The sequence below is a fragment of the Triturus cristatus genome, chromosome 9, assembly GCF_964204655.1.
Source record: "Triturus cristatus chromosome 9, aTriCri1.1, whole genome shotgun sequence".
Taxonomy (NCBI): domain Eukaryota; kingdom Metazoa; phylum Chordata; class Amphibia; order Caudata; family Salamandridae; genus Triturus; species Triturus cristatus.
In genome coordinates, this window is record NC_140592.1 from 228,034,262 (window position 1) to 228,057,843 (window position 23,582).

General features: G+C 46.9%; 1 protein-coding gene across 4 annotated transcripts in view; it reads right to left on the reverse strand.

Moving 5' to 3' along the window:
- EOGT (EGF domain specific O-linked N-acetylglucosamine transferase) overlaps positions 1–23,582 on the reverse strand; it is a 265,331-nt gene that overhangs the window by 192,707 nt on the left and 49,042 nt on the right. The window contains exon 3 of one of the 4 annotated variants that reach the window (XM_085624779.1): positions 18,241–18,306. The exons of 1 other annotated variant lie outside the window; for it this stretch is intronic. Coding sequence is in view for 1 of the 3 variants with exons in the window: in XM_085624777.1 (XP_085480903.1) it covers positions 1,582–1,584 (3 nt within the window). In the remaining 2 variants the exon portion in view is untranslated. Of the gene's footprint in view, positions 1–1,505; positions 1,527–1,581; positions 1,603–18,240; positions 18,307–23,582 lie in introns of those variants that run through there. 2 more of the 4 variants (XM_085624777.1, XM_085624781.1) reach the window with 2 other exon arrangements.

Sequence of the window (23,582 nt, forward strand, 5' to 3'; positions counted from 1 at the left end):
TTGCCATCTGTACTGCAGTTGACACCTTTTCTACGGTGGAAAAGCGCATTTCAGCCGAAGTGTACAAGTGTGACTTGTAAACAATAGGGACCGTGTCCCCTTCATTAAATGTCAAGTACGTGAAACCCATTGTGCCAGGCACAATTCTGATTACGAGGTTTGTGTGGTTATCACGTGTCAATAAGTACTTAGAAGCAAGAAGATCAGCCTGCAAAGATAGCTGAATGTTCTGGCAGCCAGTAAGATTTGGTAAAAGTAGGTTGTATAGCGGCTTGATACGCTGGGCATAATTGGGAATGTAAGTATGCCCAAAATTACAAAAACCTAGCAGAGATTGTAGTTTTTTCGGAGTTGTTGGAGCGCGCAAATATGCGCATTTCTCCAGGAAGTGAGGTGTTAAACCTCGTCCTTCGTTGTTGAGTTCATAGCCCAAAACAACACTGAATACTCTGCAATGTGTGATTTTGCAAAGTTAAATTTGTAACGATGTTCGTAAACATGACAATGATGCGGTCAACGCGACACAGATGCGGCCATAATTCGTCATCTGTGAGATATATATCATCAACATACGAGTACGCATCAGGGTCAATGCTCTCTAACAGAGAGACTACACGTGCGGCAAAGACTCCTGGACCGTTTTTGTAGCCCATGGCTAATCTTCTAAACTGTTTTTGTTTGCCGCCAGAAGTAAAGGCTGTCCATTGACTACTAATAGAGGACCGGTTATGGCTATAAAAGCCATTTGAGATGTCAAGTGTGGTCTTAAACCTTTTTCTCACGAGACTATCAACGAGGCAGAACTGTGGGTGTTTTGTTCCCACGCAAGTCCGACAATGAGAGTTCAAATGCCGATAATCCAAAACTAGGCGGTACGACCAATCAGGTTTGGTTACAGTGAAAAGAGGATTATTCATGGGTGACACACGTTTCAATTACACCTTGATATTCCAATTGTTCAAGGATATCCGCGACGTGAGATCTAGCTTCTCAGCGCATGCGATTTTGGGGTTGCGGCTGTGGCATAGACCGTAATGGAATCTCATGGCTTGGTGATAATTTATCCCACCCAACCTGAGTACGGTACAACGGCGGAGCAAGCACCTGTGTGCACTCTTCTGCAAACTTCTGAGCTTGCTCCTTCGGCACAGTGTGCGCAAAAGATGGGAGGATTACCTCCTCCCCTCTGGGAGCGGCCAAAATGAAAGCTGGGGGCAGTCCGCCTCTGTTAACAAAATGTCATATGTAGAGGTCAGATTTTCCCCCCAAAATCCCTTTTATGCTACGTTGTATGTCACCTTCAATTAAAAGGACTAAGTCATATAGTCTGTCAGGGGGAGCCACTCTAGTGTCAGCAGTTTCTATAGTAATAAATGTATCAGTTGCTGTCGCCTTCAGATATGGACGCAGTGCTTGCCGCACTATTGTAACCTCCGCTGTGTTGTCTAGCAGCGTTAGTGCCCATGTCAGGTTCCGAAGCTGTGTTCTCACTATCTGTGGCATACCTCGCTGTTAGTACAGCAACTTTCTTTTTCTGAAACAGAAGTCGTTGACGTGCAAAGTCGTCCTGCTTGCCTTTACCATCAGCCGGGCGGGGCTGCTCACGTCCTTGTGGTGCACACCGACCTCTGTCATGTTCACCTCCACCGGCGTGCGAGACCAATGTTTCCTGTGAAGAACAAGGAGAACGTAGTTCAGGAACCTGAAATCTATCAGGAGACCTAATTTGTGTGCGATCGTGCAATTCATATGTGCGTTCAGCCACTGGTATTGGTGATGCGGGACGAGACCCCTGTTTCTGTTGCTGCTTCCCCTGTTTCTTAGTTTTCCAATTTTGTTTAGGAAAAGCTGGACGGTCGTCTTTAGTAGACTTAACCGTCTGAGTTTGAGGTTGCGCTGTTGTTTTAGCAAAAGGCTTAACCCCCAAACTATTGCGGCCAATGGTCTTATAAGCCTCCGCAATAATTCTCGATAACTGCCGTTGTTTATCGACGTCGGCGACGAGGCGCAGCTCATTCGACACCTGAAAGTTAACTGCATCTCCCTTGACGTTAGCAAGGATGAGATCAGAAACTACATCGAACACACCGACAAGCCTCATTCCCAACTCGACCGCCGCCTCCGGACCGTGCTCATCCTGAACACGCTTAATCACGGAGGGCAATACAGTCATAGACGGTGTGCCAAAGCACTTCGCGTAGATCGCTGCATACACTTTACCCCAGTTCTCACAATCTGTCACCTCTGGGACTAAGTCTTTCTGCAAACTAATGGTAAGGATCCTGTGTTTTTCCACAGGAGTAGAATTTGGAAACAACGTTACCTGCTGATCAAATTTCTCAGCAAGCCAATAAGGCATATAGTCCTTATTCTGGGGGCACTTGCCCATTACTGAATAAACCATGACGGGACTAATAGAGATCCCGGCCGGCCACCTGGTTGCGTCGCAACCCCAGGTGCCCTCACCTGGACATTGCGAGAGACGTATTGCACTAAAGCCCTATGCACCGCAATTAAAGCGGTATGTAGTTGACGTAATTCATCAATCGGGGCTAGCAAATAACGTGGATGAGGTGTGACCCCGGCCAAGACAGGCCAAGTGGCCCCAGGAATGGACAAGGGACCTAAGTGAACCGGAGTCACGGTGTGTGGGAGGGCACCATTGAACCAAATACGATGCTGCCAAGCAGAAATCGGAATTTCCTGCGTCCTATACGGCGTGTAATTCGCTGGAACTGCCGTAGGAGTGTATGAATGGAATGTCTTATCATCCGCATTCACCTCCGGAAAAGTAACCCAAGAGTAAAACAACTCATAGGAGAACGATGCATCGGCACTCACTACAAAGATAATTGACATTCCATCGTCTGGCACCCCGAACTGCGTCAAATGACGCCGGAGAGGTGCACGACTATGCGCTGCAATAGCAACTTCAGCCATAAGGATGCAGAGAAGAAAAACAATCTATATTAAACCGTAGCACAAAATGGGTTAGCAATTCAAAATGAAACCTTTTTAATTGTCAAGCTTGAAGAACCTATAATTCAACTACATAGGTAGGTTTAAACCGTCACTCCCTTCAACCAGAAACAAGAGTGAGGGTGTTGTGGACAAATATAAGCACTACTAAGGCATCTCAATCATAAGACCAAAACGTTTGGTGCGCCATGTTGCGGGGATTCTGCTCATGCACAGAACTATGCGCAGGAAACCAGGACCTCAGTAAATTGTGGTGTACCAAAAAACCCACCTAAGTACCTAGAACCCCTATTCGACTAGCATCAGTGCCTCATTCGTTCTCAGTATCATATCAAAGCTACCAATGATTAGACAACCCAGAAGAAGCGACTTAGAATACTCTCAGGAATGGTGGGAATCAAGAACACCTTTTCGTTGTTATTCTCATATCAATCCACAACGCGAGTAATCAGAGACACGGAAAAGTTTAAAACGTTTATTTTTAACTACGTGCTCTAATAGGCAGTACTTTGGCTAACATAAGCAAACAAATTATCAGAAATAAAACCATCAGCATTGTTACAATTCCATAAAAAACAAAGGGAGAATCATTTTATAATGATAGTGGAAACAAGTCCTATAATACCTTGTGTACCACCCTCCCTTGGCTAGTAAGCCAGTTTATAATAATAGTAGAAAGTCTCTAGGTTTGAATGAGGAACCTCAAAGATCAGCTTAGGTGAATCACATCACAGGATCAGCACTGCTCTCTGTGTCTGGAAAGGTTTTCTCCAAGTGTGTCAGCATCATGCATGCAATGCAATATTAAAGGCACCCGAGTTTCAGATATTTGCAGCTGTGTGCTTGTTGTGTCTAGAGTGTGGGCCGATCAACCTGAATTCAACAGCATACATTGTTATCTGACCTTGACGGTTTCTGAACACAGTGTTCAGACTAAGGTCGCGGTGCACGTCTAGGGATGTGAAAAACAGACCATTCTCATGTGAAGAAAAAGCAAGCAAGCAGTTTTACTTATAATAACAGCTACCTGTAGTGTTGTGTGCAAAAGCAGCAAAGTGGCAAGATGGCGTTTAACTTCTAAAACGCTTATGCTAACATAGCAATGTGTGCAGGCAAAACCCTGTCTTCACTACACCACAGAGTGAATACTAGGGTGGGAAATTGAAAGCAGCAAGGAAGATGTGTAAAAGAGGTGAGTCAATCTAGATATCCGTGCCTTATGAAGATCAACACCAGTCGTGTGGGCCATCTCAGGAAACTCCGGATAATTTAGTGGTCAAAAACACTGGTTAAACCATGGAAGAGCATGTGCAAACCACAGAGAGGCAGAGTCGGTCTATGGACATAGAAATAAAAGATGTGGTAGGAGGAGGGACGAGACAGACAATGTAAAACTATCAAATCAGAATTGAAGAAAGAGATAGGGAGCTCTCCAGAAAAATAACTAAATTAAACCACATAAAATGTAAATTTACACTTCGTAAGAAGTTCTTGAAAGAGACGTTTACAGTCTCTAGTTGTAACACCAATTTGATATCGAAAGAGCCAACTGCTCCCTATTCATTGCCATCCAAAAACGCATAGGTGCTGTAAAATTTTCAATATTTCCTAGGTGATCCCTCTGTTGTGGAGCGTGAAATGTTATAATGAAACTTGCCTAACAAGGTGTAAGACCACTAGGGTGACATTGTGGTGTGTTAAATATCAATTAATGACAGATTAGAAGATCTTGCAGTAGAGCAATCCACCTTATTAGGTGTAGATACAGTGATGTAGGTCATTGTCCAGATGGCCTCTGGAAGCTGGATGGATTACTACACAAACAATTTGATTGGGGGTTGGAACTGGAGTTGGATAACCCATGCTTGCAAAGTGTTAAATGTTTTACTTCATCCTGTTCTACCCAGTTGTGAGTCAGTTTCTGACTACCGTTGGAGATCTTGTTGGTAGTGAAGATGAAACATGGTTGGATTGCTCCATTGTTGAGAGATATTGGCTTGACTGTATATAGGAGTATTTAGCATTTGGTGAAAGCACTAAGGGCCAGATGTACAATATTTTGTTAGGTCACAAGCAGCCCCATTCACAGAACTGTGTTGTTTGCGACTGGAAAAAACATTTTTCAATGTACAAAGCCTTAATTTGCGACTCAGTAACTCATAACCGAATCAAAAAATGGGTTTGTGATTCAGTATTAGGAAAGGGTGTGCTAAGGGCGGCCCTTCCTTATAGTGACTCACAGTAGTATGTGTGAATGTTTTGCTATCGAAATGTGGTTGCAAACCATTCGCATTTTACCGCCTACTTCAATTAGGTGGTAACCCATTCACAAACTAGAAGGGGTCCCCAAGAAACCCCCTTTCTCTTTGTGAATGTTTGTAAAAACATTTTTTAAGAGCAGGAAAGGGTCCCACGGACCTCTGCATACTCTTAAACAATGAAAAGAAAACTTGTAATTTTTCTTTCTGAAACGCATCCCATTTTCCTTTAAGGAAAATGGGCTGCACTCCAGCACCCCCCCACCCCCCCCCCATATCATTTCTTTATTTAAAAGCAATCAGAGACATGGTGGTCTCCTGACCCAGCAGGCCACCATCCAATATGGTTTCTGCAATTCCCAATGGCTCGCAAACCCAGACCTACCTCATGAATATATGAGGTGGGTCTATCTGCAACCGACTGGGAATCGCTAGATGTGTCAAACACACATTTTTACATCGCTGTTTGCGATGACCTAATAGCGAATTGCAAAAATTTGCTATTAAGTATTCACAAAAACAAAGCTATGTACATCTGGCCCTAAATTCCTATAAAAGCTTCCCATCATTTAGCATATTACCAGTAAAGGCCAGTGGGAGATTCTTTCTGTCAAAACGCACTATCCAGAGCAGGACTTAAATGCAACAGTTCGGAAGATGAGAGTGAAGATCCTTATGAAAGTGCTAGGGGTTGAGTTAGGGCCATCTGCCAATTTAGTACCAGCATTATCCTTTAATTAGTTATGTTCATCTCGCCGGGGCACAAACAAGACTGAAACAACAATCCCTGCTACTGAGAAGAATCCTGGTGCTGCTCCCTAAAGGAACACTGAAAAATCAGACCTAACTCAGTATTTGTGTCAAGTCAAAGAGCAGAACATATGTTCAAAGACTTCTTGACACTAAAGGAATATCAATGCACGAACTATGTAAAGCAGATAATTAACGAAGATAAAAACAGGTTTTAGCAGTTTTCCCGAATTTCTGTAAATTTGATTGCTTATCTATGTTCAACAGAAAAGTTTCCAAAGCTTTAAAAGAAAAGTCTCTTCCTCTTTGTTACAATTTCCTTCTTCTGGGGATTAATCATTTTAAAGAGGCAGTAGTCCTCCAGGGTTGGGTGGGAAAACTTAAATAGGTGTCAAAAACAAGAGGTTTCCTCTACAGATGGCCTTGTGGAAACATGAATTGGATACAGTCGTGAACCAGGAACCAGTGAAGAGAAGCCAAAGAAACATGGTCAAATCCATTCAACTTCAGCAAATTCATGGCTGCAGGGTTCTGAATCTGCCATAACTAACACAGTGCTATCTTAATATAGCCCAATATAAATAGTTACAGTAGTCAAGACACAAATAAAGAAATACATTGCCTGTGTTCCTTTTATGTGATGTGTAAAAGCTTTACATTCTCTAATTGACTCAAAGCTGGAAAAGAGTTAGCCTATGTCATTACATCGATTTGAAAAGTATCCATCAGTACGCGGACAAGCAGCTGTACTTGTGAATCTTATCTGGCCAAGGTATCAAACAACTGGAGGCCTGCTTCACCATACATCATGCAAGGTTGTTCAAATCTTTCGCTTGCTCAACCAAAGATAAAATATGTATTAATAGTTGACAACAGAAAACAACACAGAGTACGAAACTAGGTGTCAAAGATGAGTCATGATTGTGTCCTCCACAACTCACCAGCTGCACAATGTTTGTAGGGTTCTAACAGTGGTACCAAATTCTTCTTTGAGTCCCACATCATGCAGTAAATAAATGTTACCTGGAACTAGGTGATTTTTGTTGGCAACGCGAAGCCCCTCCCTCCTGAAGCAGACTTTGGAATAGCTATACAGGAAATTGACTTATCTAATTTCGACGAAAGCACTACCCTCTTTGCCTTCATCCCAGAGGCCCAAATGACAGCACTGGAAATGTTTCTAAATGCAGAAGACTATCTCAAATTCATGTGCACATTTGACAGAACTAAGCCATCACCCAGAGAACTCCACTGATTCCCTCTACCCGCACACACTACGTTAAGACTATCTGCATCATACACCACGATCTTAATGATGACACCTGTTAGACCTGGCATCATTGGCATGAGTCTCTCCTCCATTTTTTTTCTGTTTGCCTCCTCCGTTTACGATGTTTTTGCTGGATTATTGCTTTGGGCACTGTGCCACTGCTGATCAGTGCCACAGTGCAAGTGCTCCCTATGTTAAATTGTTACATTGATTGGTGTTACCATGATTGGCTTGGTTGACTTACTGTTCAGACCCTAGTCTAGTGCACTGCGTGTGCCAAGGGCGTGTAAGTTAACTGCTGCTGGTGGGCTTGCAGCACTGGTTGTGCCACCCACAGAAGCAGCGTGCAAAATGTGTCTCAGGCCTGCCACCGCGGCGCCTGCGTGCAGTCCCTGACTGCCCTGTCGACTTGGTAAGGAAACCTACTTACCAGTCTCTAAACCTTCACTTTGCCACATTTCAGACACCTCTATGGTAGGCCCTAGGGCAGGGTGCATTGTTGGTAAAAGGTAGGTCATGCCCTGATGTGTGTGGCATGACCTAATAGTGAATTACAGCCATTTTCGTTTTTCACTATTGAAGGGCTACCTGCCTCCAATAGGCCAGACTGGGCAGACTGATTATTAACTCCATTATAATCTATCTGACTCAGGGAGCATGGTAGCAAGTCGAGTTTAGTATCCCTGAACTCAGAATTTAATAACACACCCTTTAGGATGGATGGTTTTTAAATTCTATGTTTGGAAATAGCACTTTTAGAAAGTGGCTATTTTCTTGTCCAACTATCTACCGGTCTCTGCTGGTTTGGTGTGTGTGTCAGGGGCTGGGTGGCTCCAGAGGTCTGAGTGAGTCAGTGTGGGGTGAATGGGGCGTTTACACATAGAGTGAGGGAAGAGTAGCCTGCCCTGCCTGACACAATACTGGCTCCGCCTCCTGCTGGGCGACTGATAGCCCTGCTCCTACCAGTGACAATACTGGCTCCGCCTCCTGCTGGGCGGCTGAGGACTCTGCCCTGCTCAGTGAATAGGCCAGGTGCCTCTGCCTGGCAACACCCACAACAAACCTGAGATGGTGGGAATCTCCCTGCTTGGACAAAGGGAACAAAGGGAAAAAGGGGTATAAGAGAAGGACCCCTGAACCAAGAACTCAGATCACTTCTGACAAGGAAACCTGTACCAAGGACAAGAAGCCTGCTGATCTAAGGACTTGCCTCCCCTTTCTGCCAGAGTGCTGTTTTGCTGTGGAGGAACCTGAAAGCCGCTTCTTTATTTTTGCCAAGGAACAAGGAGAGAGGAACTTGGTGTGTACTCTCTGAACACTTGCTAGAAAATCTCCAAGGACTGGAAGAGTGCCAGTCTCCTGTTGAAGTCACAGGGCCAAAGGACTTCACCATCTACTGAATTGCTGAATTGCTGGAAAGTGTTGTTTCCAGTACACCAGGGAAAATCTGCAGTCTCGACGCCAGCAGCAACGCCAGTGAGCAGTGGGTATCGGCCCCGGCTCCAAGTGACCCCGTCTCGACACCGGTATCGACGCCAGTGAGGAGTGAGTATCGGCTCTACCTCCAAGCGACCCCGTCCCGACGCCGCTGCTGATCGCATCGACTCGACGCCCTTCTCGACGCCGTGAGCGCTGCTCCGGCCCGACATCCCTCGACACCACTGCGGATTGACCCGACTCCGAGGCACGATCGACGCCGACCTCGACGCCGACATCTCGACGCCGTGGATCATCGTTTTCTTCGTTTCTCAAGGTACTGTACTTGTGGGGTCTGTTGCGACTCCAGGCTCGACGTAGCGCTCCTCGCGGTCGACGCCGAACCTTGGGAATCTTGTAGACTCGACGTCGTGTGACTCCTGTGGGGGTTACGTTGTTGCCAAAGAACTGTGCTCAGAAGAATACTTTGCTAAAGAACTATTTGCCAAGAAGAAACCTTACTTGAACTATTATTTTTCCTTCCAAAGAGTATTTATTAAGACTGTGGTATATTTTTGTCGTTATTTGGTCTTGTGCTAAGCCTTATATAAAAATACTATTTTTATAATAACTTCTGTGTCGTGTCCATTTGTAGTGTATTCACTTTATTACTGTATGTGGTCATAAATGCTTAACACACTGCCTCTGAGATAAGCCTGTCTGCTCTGCCAAGCTACCAAGGGGGTAGCAGGGTTTATCTGAGTGTGTAATCCCCTTGCCCTGACTAGAGTTGGTTGGTCCCTATTTGTCAGAAGTGTATACCTCTGCCAACTAGAGACCGCCGGTTCTAACATTGGTGGCAGCGGTGGGATTTGAACTTTGCATTTATGACTCATGTGCAGTGATTAGTGTACGCTACATAGTGAAAGCAGACCATAACGCAGCCACAGTCTGTTTGGTAGGATTGCCTATTTTTGTTCTCCGCTTTCCTGGAGCTTATTTTCTTAAACACTGCCAGTTTTGACCATGGAGAATGCCAGAGCTGCTACACCTGTGGAGATTGTTGTGGGGGAATTTGATAAGGAGAAGATAGATTCCTACGTGCTAAAGGATCTAAAAGGATTTTGCAAGCAGTTTAAAGTTCCTACCACAGGTCTCACAAGGAAAGACGACTTCCTCAAAGCGCTGAAGGCCTGGTTAGAGGCCAGAAATCCCTCTGACCCGGTGGTGGTACCGGAAGAGGAAGAAGAAGAGGAAGAGGAAGAGCCCACAGGTGGGCCAGTGTCATCTCCAGGCAGTAGTGCGTCCTCTAGGAGCCTTTCCCCCGAAGAATTAGAAGACAGGGAGAAGGAGAGGGGGTACAAGTTAGAAATGGCAAAACTTAAATTAGGAGGGCAGTTGGAATTAGAGAATGCGAGAAGCAAGAGAGAAGCTGAAATGGAGAGCAAAAGATTAGATTTTGAGAGAGAGAAATTAGCGTTTGAACGTGAGAAGATGGTGAGGGAGATGGAGCTTAAAACTAGGAGTTTAGAGTTGAATCCCTCTGGTGGCAGCACTCCATCTGTGCCTGCAGAAAGTAGGTTTTATTTTCCTAAAGATGTGATCAAGGATTACAGTAAGAATGAAGATATTAGCCAATGGTTTAAAGCGTATGAGTTAGCATTGTTGGCCCACCGGGTCCCTGAGAAGGATTGGGGAACGGGGTTGTGGAGCCGCTTTACAAACGAGGGGAGAGATACCTTGTTGAGCCTTCCTGCTGAGGATAGGATGTCTTATACTCATATGAAAGATGCTTTAATGCTGAGATATGGCTTAACTCCAGAAAAGTACAGACAAACCTTTAGAGAATGTAAGAAGTTGCCTGGTACTACGTGGGTTGAATATGTGTCTTTTTTCTGCAGAACCATGGATGGTTGGATAAAGGGTAGCAAGGTTGATAGTTATGATGCTCTTTATGATTTGTTTGCTTGGGAGCACTTGTCTAATAACTGTTTTCCAGAGCTACGCCAGCACCTTGTTGATAGCAAGCTATCTAACCCTAGAAAACTTGCTGAGGAGGCGGACCGCTGGGTCAGTACCAGGGTCCACAAGGGTCCAGTGGGAGACTCAGCCAAAGGTGGGCAGGGTCCCCAGCAGAAGAGTGGGGGGGACAGGGGTAAACAGAGGGAGTTTCAGAAAGGGCCCCAAAGTAGTCCCCAAGGGAACCAAGGGAAGGGTTCCCAGCCTCCCCCTGTAAAGAAGCCAGAGGCCCCGACAGGTAAACCTGTTCACAGGGGCCCCATGACCTGCTATGCCTGTAAGCAGGTGGGACACCGTTATTATGATCCCCAGTGTCCCATGAAGGATTCGAATGCACCGCCGCGTGCACCCCCTCGTCAGGTAGCGAGTGTAGCCCTGGGAGGGGATGAGATGGGTGCCCCCGGTGGGTGGGGTCCCGCAGAAATGTCCCTGGTCTCTTTAGGAGACGTGGAAATGGTCCCTCCAACCCCTCTGCCTAGTAACACTAAGAAATATAGGCAGTGGGTGACCATTAATGGCCATAGGGTGGAAGCTCTCAGAGACACCGGAGCGAGTGTGACAGCTGTCAAGTGTCACTTGGTGTCCAGAGAGCAGGTGGTCCCTCATGCATTCTACCCCGTTGTAGCTGCTGACAACTCACAGAGTAAGTGTGAGGTAGCTCAAGTTCCTTTTGAGTGGGGGGGGGTCTCAGGTACTCTTCAGGTTGCTGTGAGGCCCGCCATGCCTGTTGATTGTCTCTTGGGCAATGATTTGGAGGACTCCCCTTGGGCTAAGGTGGAGAGAAAAGCGCATCTGGAAATGTTGGGTCTGCCTGAGTGGGTGTGTGCGACCACCCGGTCCATGTCAGTCAGTAAGGGTGTTGATGGGGGCCCGGAGCCTGAAAGTATGGCCCAGGTCCCAGCCGTGAAGAGAAGAGGCAGGGGGCGCGGGAAACCGTCCCCCATCGTTCCCGCGGTCCAGGAGGGAGCAGACCCTGAGGGGGATGCCCTGGAACCGACAGAAGAACAAGTGGCCGAACTGGGAGACCTGCCCGAGCTGACCCACTGGCAGCAGGATGGTGGTCCCTCCAGGGAGGAATTTTGTGCTGAACAGAAAGTGTGCCCTTCTCTTGTGGGTATGAGGCAGCAGGCCTCAGCCCAAACGACAGGTGATCAGTCAGGATCACATTGGGTCTACTGGGAGAACGACCTCCTGTATAGCGAGCCTAAGGCTGCTGAACCTGGGTCAGCCCGTGTGCTGGTGGTACCCCAGCGCTTCAGAGCCTTCCTACTGGGGTTGGCTCATGACGTTCCGTTAGCTGGACATCTGGGGCAGGACAAGACCTATGACAGGCTTGTCACCCATTTTTATTGGCCTCAGATGAGAAGGGATTCAGATATCCATTGTAGGACCTGTCAAACTTGCCAGGCAAGTGGGAAAAGTGGGCGGAAGCAGAAGGCTCCCCTCCAACCTTTTCCCGTCGTCAGTACCCCCTTTGAGCGAGTGGGAATTGACATTGTGGGGCCACTGGACCCCAAGACAGCCATGGGCAACAGGTTTATCCTGGTCTTGGTGGACCATGCCACCCGGTACCCGGAAGCCATCCCTCTCCGAACAGTGACGGCCCCCGTGGTGGGACGGGCACTGATGGGTGTTTTCTCCCGCATGGGGTTCCCCAGAGAGGTGGTGTCAGACCGGGGCACCAACTTCATTTCGAATTATATGAAGTCTCTGTGGAAGGAGTGTGGGGTAACCTACAAGTTTACCACTCCTTACCACCCTCAAGGTAATGGGCTGGTTGAGAGATTCAACCGGACCCTAAAAGGCATGATCATGGGTCTTGAAGAACCAATGAGGCGTAAATGGGACGTCCTCTTGCCATGCCTGCTGTTTGCTTACCGTGAGGTGCCACAGAAGTCTCTAGGGTTCAGCCCCTTTGAGCTTTTGTATGGTCACCCGGTAAGAGGACCTTTGAGTCTGGTCAAAGAAGGCTGGGAGCAATCTCCCAGGAAACCTCCCCAGGATGTATATAGTTACATGCTGGCCTTTAGGAACCAGACTCGGCGCTTCAGAGATCTTGCTCAGGCAAATCTGGAGGCCAGCCAGGAAGAGATGAAGCGGTGGTACGATCAGAATGCCACTCTGGTTGAGCTTCAACCTGGTCAGAAAGTTTGGGTCATGGCCCCTGTGGAACCTTGTGCGCTCAAGGACAGGTGGACTGGACCGTTTGAGGTTATGGAGAAGAAGAGCGATGTCACCTACTTGGTGGACTTGAAATCTCCCAGGAACCCCTTAAGGGTCCTGCATGTCAACCGGTTAAAGCCCCACTTAGACAGGTCCGAAGTGGGCATGCTCCTTGCCACAGATGCTGGGATGGAGGAGGAGAGTGAGCCTCTTCCTGACCTCCTGTGTGCAAAAGAAAAAGATGGGTCAGTGGATGGTGTTGTCCTCTCTGACACACTGACCCCTGAGCAGCAGCAAGATTGTCGCCATCTGTTGGTACAATTCCCTGATCTGTTCTCCTTAATCCCTGGTGTCACTCAGTGGTGTGTCCATGATGTGGACACCGGGGACAGCACTCCTGTGAGGCACAAGGCCTACAGGGTGACTGACAAGGTCAGAGCATACATCAAGGAGGAGGTCTCCAAGATGTTTGCCTTAGGGGTGGTTGAGTCCTCTAGCAGTCCTTGGGCCAGCCCAGTGGTCTTGGTCCCAAAGGCTGCAGCGCCTGGTGCTTCACCAGAACTTCGGTTCTGTGTGGATTACCGAGGACTCAATTCGGTCACCAAGACTGACGCGCACCCCATCCCCAGAGCTGATGAGCTCATCGATCGGTTGGGGGCTGCCCGGTACCTTAGTACGTTTGATCTAACGTCTGGGTACTGGCAGATCGCCTTGACTGATGGGGCAAAAGAGAGGTCTGCATTCTCCACACCAGATGGGCACTACCAGTTCCGTGTGATGCCCTTTGGGATGAAGAATGCCCCTGCCACATTCCAGAGGTTGGTTAACCAGGTATTGGCCGGGCTGGAAGATTTCAGCGCCGCCTACCTGGACGATATAGCAGTGTTCAGCGCCAGCTGGGAGGAACTCTTGCGCCACCTCCAGGAAGTGTTGTTGGCCCTGCGCAGAGCAGGCCTCACAATCAAGGCTAGTAAGTGCCAGATTGGGCAGGGTTCAGTGGTGTACTTGGGGCACCAAGTAGGGAGCGGCAAGGTGGCCCCCCTGCAACCCAAGATAGATACCATCCTGGCTTGGGAACCGCCCAAAACCCAGACTCAGGTGAGAGCCTTCTTGGGTCTCACGGGTTACTACAGGAGGTTTGTCAAGGGGTATGGCAACATTGTGCACCCCTTGACCTCGCTGACTTCCAGGAAGCAGCCGAGACTTGTGATCTGGACTGACGCCTGTCAGAAAGCCTTTGACACCCTGAAAACTGCAATGTGTACAGCACCGGTCCTCCAGGCACCCAACTTTTCAAAAGAATTCATTGTCCAGACGGACGCTTCAGAGCATGGTGTGGGGGCTGTTCTAGCACAGATGAATGAGGAGGGCCGAGACTTACCTGTAGCCTTCATCAGCCGGAGGTTACTTCCCAGGGAACAAAGGTGGAGTGCGATAGAGCGGGAGGCATTTGCTGTGGTCTGGGCGCTGAAGAAGCTAAGACCCTACCTGTTTGGGACTCACTTCCGGGTTCAGACAGACCACAGGCCCCTCAGATGGTTAATGCAGATGAGGGGTGAGAACCCAAAACTGTTGAGGTGGTCCATTTCCCTACAGGGGATGGACTTTACGGTGGAACACCGCCCTGGTACAGATCACGCCAATGCTGATGGTCTGTCCAGATTTTTCCGCCTTAGTGATGAGGACTCCCTGGGTGAAGGGTAGTTCTCCCCACATTTCAGCTGGAGGGGACACGTGTTAGACCTGGCATCATTGGCATGAGTCTCTCCTCCATTTTTTTTCTGTTTGCCTCCTCCGTTTACGATGTTTTTGCTGGATTATTGCTTTGGGCACTGTGCCACTGCTGATCAGTGCCACAGTGCAAGTGCTCCCTATGTTAAATTGTTACATTGATTGGTGTTACCATGATTGGCTTGGTTGACTTACTGTTCAGACCCTAGTCTAGTGCACTGCGTGTGCCAAGGGCGTGTAAGTTAACTGCTGCTGGTGGGCTTGCAGCACTGGTTGTGCCACCCACAGAAGCAGCGTGCAAAATGTGTCTCAGGCCTGCCACCGCGGCGCCTGCGTGCAGTCCCTGACTGCCCTGTCGACTTGGTAAGGAAACCTACTTACCAGTCTCTAAACCTTCACTTTGCCACATTTCAGACACCTCTATGGTAGGCCCTAGGGCAGGGTGCATTGTTGGTAAAAGGTAGGTCATGCCCTGATGTGTGTGGCATGACCTAATAGTGAATTACAGCCATTTTCGTTTTTCACTATTGAAGGGCTACCTGCCTCCAATAGGCCAGACTGGGCAGACTGATTATTAACTCCATTATAATCTATCTGACTCAGGGAGCATGGTAGCAAGTCGAGTTTAGTATCCCTGAACTCAGAATTTAATAACACACCCTTTAGGATGGATGGTTTTTAAATTCTATGTTTGGAAATAGCACTTTTAGAAAGTGGCTATTTTCTTGTCCAACTATCTACCGGTCTCTGCTGGTTTGGTGTGTGTGTCAGGGGCTGGGTGGCTCCAGAGGTCTGAGTGAGTCAGTGTGGGGTGAATGGGGCGTTTACACATAGAGTGAGGGAAGAGTAGCCTGCCCTGCCTGACACAATACTGGCTCCGCCTCCTGCTGGGCGACTGATAGCCCTGCTCCTACCAGTGACAATACTGGCTCCGCCTCCTGCTGGGCGGCTGAGGACTCTGCCCTGCTCAGTGAATAGGCCAGGTGCCTCTGCCTGGCAACACCCACAACAAACCTGAGATGGTGGGAATCTCCCTGCTTGGACAAAGGGAACAAAGGGAAAAAGGGGTATAAGAGAAGGACCCCTGAACCAAGAACTCAGATCACTTCTGACAAGGAAACCTGTACCAAGGACAAGAAGCCTGCTGATCTAAGGACTTGCCTCCCCTTTCTGCCAGAGTGCTGTTTTGCTGTGGAGGAACCTGAAAGCCGCTTCTTTATTTTTGCCAAGGAACAAGGAGAGAGGAACTTGGTGTGTACTCTCTGAACACTGTTAGAACCGGCGGTCTCTAGTTGGCAGAGGTATACACTTCTGACAAATAGGGACCAACCAACTCTAGTCAGGGAAAGGGGATTACACACTCAGATAACCCCTGCTACCCCCTTGGTAGCTTGGCAGAGCAGACAGGCTTATCTCAGAGGCAGTGTGTTAAGCATTTATGACCACATACAGTAATAAAGTGAATACACTACAAATGGACACGACACAGAAGTTATTATAAAAATAGTATTTTTATATAAGGCTTAGCACAAGACCAAATAACGACAAAAATATATCACAGTCTTAATAAATACTCTTTGGAAGGAAAAATAATAGTTCAAATAAGGTTTCTTCTTGGCAAATAGTTCTTTAGCAAAGTATTCTTCTGAGCACAGTTCTTTGGCAACAATGTAACCCCCACAGGAGTCACACGACGTCGAGTCTACAAGATTCCCAAGGTTCGGCGTCGACCGCGAGGAGCGCTACGTCGAGCCTGGAGTCGCAACAGACCCCACAAGTACAGTACCTTGAGAAACGAAGAAAACGATGATCCACGGCGTCGAGATGTCGGCGTCGAGGTCGGCGTCGATCGTGCCTCGGAGTCAGGTCAATCCGCAGCGGCGTCGAGGGATGTCGGGCCGGAGCAGCGCTCACGGCGTCGAGAAGGCGTCGAGTCGATGCGATCAGCAGCGGCGTCGGGACGGGGTCGCTTGGAGGTAGAGCCGATACTCACTCCTCACTGGCGTCGATACCGGCGTCGAGACGGGGTCACTTGGAGCCGGGGCCGATACCCACTGCTCACTGGCGTTGCTGCTGGCGTCGAGACTGCAGATTTCCCTTGTGTACTGGAAACAACACTTTCCAGCAATTCAGCAATTCAGTAGATGGTGAAGTCCTTTGGCCCTGTGACTTCAACAGGAGACTGGCACTCTTCCAGTCCTTGGAGATTTTCTAGCAAGTGTTCAGAGAGTACACACCAAGTTCCTCTCTCCTTGTTCCTTGGCAAAAATAAAGAAGCAGCTTTCAGGTTCCTCCACAGCAAAACAGCACTCTGGCAGAAAGGGGAGGCAAGTCCTTAGATCAGCAGGCTTCTTGTCCTTGGTACAGGTTTCCTTGTCAGAAGTGATCCCTCTGCCAACTAGAGACCGCCGGTTCTAACATTGGTGGCATACATGCCCACTTCAGTTAGGCCTCGATACATCTTTAGTACTGGGATGAGCTAAATAACTCTTCCAGGAGCAACAACTCACATCATACCTCCCAGACACTCTTCCAGAAGCACTGCCTCTTTATGAACCCTCTCCCATTCCAGACTTGCTCTTGCTCCTCACCCAGTGAGTACTGCTACAGCCAGAGTCAGACATAGTCAGGTGGGTTGCTCAACTCTGTACAATTTAAAGACGCTGCAGCTGTGAAGATTAAATGCCAGACAGAACAATTTACAATAATCTACATGAGAGCCTATTATGGCCATCAGAACCAGAAAGTGAATGATCTGTCAGTTGCCTCTAAGCAGGAAAGTACAGGCAAAGCTGCTGCTGACATTTGGGCTGTAAGTTGAAATGCATCTTCAAATTTAACACATGCTTTTTACAAACAGCAGAAGGAGCAGATTGTGGTCCTAGGTCCTTCAGCCACGGTGAGCAATATCACAGGGAACAGCTCCATGCGGTTATCAAAACCTCGTTTTTGTCTGGGTGAGTTTCAGATAGTGTTCAGCCATCCACCCCAGCCCTCCTGCAGCTAACTACACAGCGATTAATCACTGAAAGTGCAATTACCCAGATGACACAGGATAGGAGTAGTGTTGGTGCATTAGAAATACATGAAGGCCACTGGAGCAGAGTTGTGCAGACAGAGCTCTTATAGATGCACTAAAGAGCCCTGAGATACACCACAGTTCGTGTTGGAAGAAACAGAGTGATAAGGACCTATAGAAACATTCTGAGAAGGGTTGTCCAGAAAGGAAGTGAAAAACTGAGGACTTCTTCATTGCGTCCAATGACTTGGCGAAAGGATATAAGGATGCAACTGACAGATCTAATATCGGTGTAGTGATGTTGCTGATGTTGGCATGTGTGTAGGTCACTCAGTCCAGTCACCATCAGAAACTCAATAGATGAGTGGTTTCAAATTAGGTACAAATTGTTTTACCACATATTAGTCAAAAACTTCTACCGCCCGTAGCAGCGTGATAGGGTGGAAACTCCCATTATGTGCTGGATGACCTCAATTTTCGAGTATTGTTAGTATGAATAGGCGTTTTCAATACCTTTAACACAAACACCATCTCGGGGCGTCTTGGTTCTGTGTAAGGGATGCAATCAAATCTCTGAATGCCATATACACAGTCTCTTGTACAATGAGCTTCTTAGTTAAAAATATATAAATTACCAGTCTGCAAAGGCTGTTCCAAGGAACAGGGGATCTTGTCTTCTGTAGAAGTCCTGGGAAAATAATCTGCAGAGAAGGAATGGGCCCGATATCATTGATTCCAGAAACGCAAGCAATTCACTAAATCCAGGAAAGGTATAAATAATATAAATTTTACAGTGCCAGCCCTATTGGGCATGACAGGACATGCAAGCTCCTTTGAGACTTAAATCATAACATATATATATTTAGATGAGGCCCTAACACTAGATGAGGTGCTAACACTTTACATATATTAAAAAGAAACGACTTACTTGGCTTTTAGGAGTATATCTGTTAGTCGAAGCAATTACTGACTTTCAGATTTAGGAAAGAAAACATATGATGCGCCCAAGACTGAACATCTGCTGACCTTTGTCAAGGGATTTCCCTCAATCGAGGGCAAGTATAAGTTAGGAATTTGCCATTTTGCCAGAGGAACGCCAACCTTTGACCACCATCAAGTTCAAGCAAACCTTCAGTGTCACCTGCCAAAGGCAGTGTACTTAATAATGCGACACCACAGTCATCCTCATTTAAATTGCACCTTTGTTAGCCAATGACAGCTTCCATGAGATGATCACAAGAGACCTGTTTCACTGTTTGTGGTAAGTAATACCAAACAACCGACTGCTTGGTTTTATAATGGAAATGGATAACAAACATCCACTGAGATCTACTGTAAAATGCCTCATAGAGCAAATGTTGAAAGGGACATTAAAGGGCAGCGAGCTTCTTCCCCTGAGGGATACAAAAGGAATATTTTACACAGCTGCATTGCATAAAAAATGCAGATTTTCAGTGAATCACTTCGGGTCCCAGGAGAGCAAGGTGATCATATATCAAAGCTTCTGAAAGTAATAGGGCGTTGTACTGAGAGTCTCGATTTAAGGAGCAGTGCAGTAGTTCTCACAGGAAGAAGGGGAAGGGCTGATGGCACAAGCCCACTCAACGAGGCAGCCTTCCTTGGATAAGATTCTATATGCAGTGTAGGGTGACCAACTGGCATGGGTGCAAATTCAGGACGGTCAGTGTAAAAATTCAGAACAAAGGGTAAAAATTCAGGACAAAAATTCAGAATAGCAGGTAAAAATTCAGGACAAAAATTTGGGACAAAACATACGTTTTACAGGCATATCAGAGGAGGTCGCACAATAGTATTACCTACTGGCGGTCGCCAGTAGGTAGTTATAGTTAGGACCTATTATCCATAGGAAATTCGGAACATTCTTTTCCCAATAACTTTGGCGCCGGATGACGAATCTTCGCGAAATTTTTAAAACTGGTGGGGCGCTCCGGTCAGCTCCTATCCTGAAAGTTTGGGGTGATTCGTCAAGCGGGGGTCGAGAAAAATGGGGGGTCCCAAAACGTGTTTTCTCCATGTTATTTCCCTTAGGAAATTTTGGAACAGGCTACAGCCCGAACTGCTGAACCGAATTACACCAAATTTTGCAAAAAGGTAGCCATTGGCTCAGAAAGAGACCTTTTTTTTAAATGGTGTAAATCCATTCAGTAGTTCTTGAGAAAATCAAAAAATAGCGGTCAAAAAATCCATTTCCCATAGGAAAGGTTATACACAGTTAAAGCAAAAACTGAACGGAATTACACCAAATTTGGCAAAAAGGTACTGCTTGGCTCAGAAAGCGTCCTTTTAAAAAAGGTGTAAATTCGTTCAGTAGTTTTTGAGAAATTAAGAAATAAAGATAGTGATATAGTGATATCTAGAGGCACGGAGGATCTGCGCACCCTCCCGATCACGAGCTTAATGCTAATTGTCTGTCAACACTCCAAACCAGGAAGTGTTGGCAGCCATCTTGTGCCTCAGTAGAACCGAGGCACAAGAAAACAGAAAAATAAACGCGAAAAACAAGAAAAGGGGGCAGGGTAGAAACACCCTGACCCCCTAGGCCTGCTCAGGGGGTTCCACAAGGACCCCTCGGGGTCAAAAAAAGCCTTTTTCTTTTTTTAAAATCGGCAAGATTCGTGCCCAGGCTCCCGCGGTTCGTTTAATTAGGCCCCCGGGGGGGCCAGGTTCCGGGGGCAGTTAAAAAATGTGGGGGGGCCCCTAATCCCCCCCACACTGCCCCGGGGACCGCCACCTCCCCGGGGCTTGATCAAAGAGATGCGGGAGGGGGCACGCAGCCCCCCCCCAGCCCCGGGGACCGCTACCCCCGGGGCAAATTTTTAAATGTGTGGGGGGCCTCTAAGGCCCCCCCAAGCCCCGGGGACCACCACCCCCTGGGGCTTTCATTAATTAATCAGTGATGTCATTTGAGATGTCATCAATGATGTCATCAGTGATGTCACTGACCGTGTCATGAGTGAAGTAATATGTGACGTCATCAGCAGTGCATTGCGGGGGAGCGAGTTACAGTTAGCTGAACTAACTATAACGGGGGAATTTCACTGGTTTTGTACGAGTGAAATGTCCAACTAACTGAAACCTATGGTTTTTTCAGTGAATTTCTAAGGTTTTTTAATTGCTAATTTCTAACTATAACGTGCCTGAAACCTATGTTTTTTTCAGTGAATATAAGTAAACAGACAACCAAAGTAAGTACAAGTCAACATAAGTTTATATAAGGTTGAGACAATCGCGCCAGTTCACAGTTTTGCAGTATGCTTGCAGCTTTGCAAAGCGACATCCGGCCCTTTCTGCAATCAAGATTTGTGCAGGAGAAGGAACACCACATGCTGTCACTATAATAGGGTCCATTGTCATTCTATCTGTGATAATCGTCTGCAGTCTCTGAATGACAATGGGACAGTCTACCGTCTGCGAGGCCAGGAGGGGCTTCTGCAGGTAGCCTCTGACTACAGATTAAAAGATAAGTGGAAACTTTTAAATTCATGGGGCCTCTTGCAGGGAAACAGCCTACCTTCCTGAAATTCCTTAATTTGATTATAGTTTGATGTCTGTAAGACGTCCGTAATTTTGGGACCACAAATTACGGACTCCTTACAGACATCATACTGAAATAACGGACGAACCGTGAAATTTACGGATGGTTGATCACCCTAATGCAGGGAGCAGTGCTGACTGCCATGTCCGTGCCATGAGAAGTAAAAGGTCGTAAAGAGGTTCCCACAAGCAGAGAAGAGATGCTTCTTCGAAGCTGGTTATCACAAGCGGACAGAGGCATAACAAAGGCCCCTGCAGTACCCGCGGTGTGGGGAACCCCAGGGTTTCTTGTTTTGAAGGGTGTCCCACTCACCCTCTAAGCCATGCCACTGTATGCCTTGCAGAATGTGTTGCGTCCGGTGTCAGAGTGTGAGCACCTGGACATTCCAGGTGACAGAGCTAAGAAGGTTGGGTTCACGAGGTTTTGGGGCAAGGACGGTGGCATGCCTGGTTGTTGCTGCACTTAACGAATAAAGGGACTCAACTACAACCTCTTGTTGTGGCCGTACTCAACAATTTTGGCGACAAGCTGCTGTGTGGCACAACTTCGAACCCACAAATTACTCAGCCTCATTTAAAGACGTGCCGCGCCAGTGCTGGAGATCGGTTGGAGCCACTTCCCTGTAAAGGAAACTGAAGCACAACTTCTATGAGAAACGCAGTAACATACCTGCTGGAACACTAAGTGCGCAACTATTTGGGGATTTCATTTTAGTAATATGCCCATTCTGAACTCGTTATCCTCCTCCCGCTGAGTAGCTCTCGTGCCCAACTACTTCTTGCACTGCGTCATCACATCAAGCCATGATTTTAAACCCGCCATATTAGGTTGGACCGAGCTTCCCTGCATACTATTAGGCAGTCAATTGACTTAACGCCATTACTACGTTTGGCTGTGTTGCTCTTCATGCATGTGCAGCTTCAAGTTAATCGCGCTGCAATTGTGAACTATATTCTAAAAGTTCCTGTGACATTCTCAAGACGTCTACTTAATCTGAAAGCTTGTGCCTCTAAATTGCTTATTGTATGCAAACTGTGCTCATTGTACTGCATACTGTTTTAACTAAACTATACATATATTTGGAAGTTATTTATGGTCTTTCTTTTGTGACTTTTGGGGGTTCTTGGACTATTGTTTAAATAAATAAAAAAAATAGAAATATCTAATACTCAATTTTTTTACTACTTTCTCTCAATTCGCAATTCTTTCAATGAGGCAACATGTGTGCATCACAAATCTTTTAACTTACTCTGTCTCAGGCATTTCTCCCTGCACCGGTTGAGCCTGTGATGAAATGGCCTGAGTGGGGAGAATATTTTGAAAACTACATTTCTACTTTGGAAGACGAAAATGAAGAGGAATTTTCTGCTGCAAGGAAAAAAAATGCTTTTACACACTTAAGAGGCAGAAGGATTGATAATTTACAATCAAATGGAAAAGAAGGCTAGACAGAATGAGGAAACAGATGTGTATGTGAGAATTTAAACAACTACTTTTCACCCATAGTCTGCGTTGCAATTGATCGTTGCAAATTTTTCCAAATAATAATACCGCCATTTGTAAAGCGCTAACAGCTTCCTCCGAAGAGGTGTCCCGGCGCTAGGCAATAGAATGGTGCACAGCTAAGCCGCACACTACATAACCTAGAGAGCAGATTAAGCTGGACTGAAGAGCCAAGTTTTTACAGCTTTTCTAAATAGTAGCTCTGACTCAATCAGTCGGATGCGGTTAGGCAAGGAGTTCCATAACTTGGATGCCCCCATCGTAAAAGATCTGCCGCCAGGGCGGGCTTTCCTAACTCGCGGAATACAAAGCAGATTTTTCTAATTGGACCTCAAGGCGCAATTTTGTTTGTAGATGCATAACCGTTGTCTCAGGTAACTGGGACACTTCCCATGGAATGACCTGAAAGCAAGGGTTAGGGCCTTGAACTCAATTCTTTTTGTCACCGGTAACCAGTGGAGTTCTTTAAAATGCGGAGGGATGTGATTACGAAAAGGGACCACGTCTAATCAATCTCGCAGCCTCATTCTGTACCATCTGAAGTCTCTCAATGAGTTACACTGGCAAGTCCAGGTAGAGGCTATTAGCATTGTCCAGCCTAGATGTTACAGTGGCATGGACTAAGATCCGTCGGTGGTCCTCCGGCAGTAAATGGAGGATTTTCCGCAGGTGTCTCAGCTTGCTAAAACAGGTGGCTGTCACATGCTGTATCTGCTTAGAAAACGAGAGGTCTGCCTCCCACTTTACTCGAAGGTTTTTTATTGTGCCTGCTGGGACGGGCGGTGATCCCACTTCCATCGGCCACCACAGCTCCGCTGCAGGTGGCTGAATCTTGCCAAAGAACATCACCTCAGTTTTCTCAACATTGAGTTTCAGTTTGTTATTATTCATCCAGAGAGCGATGTCGTTCATACAGCC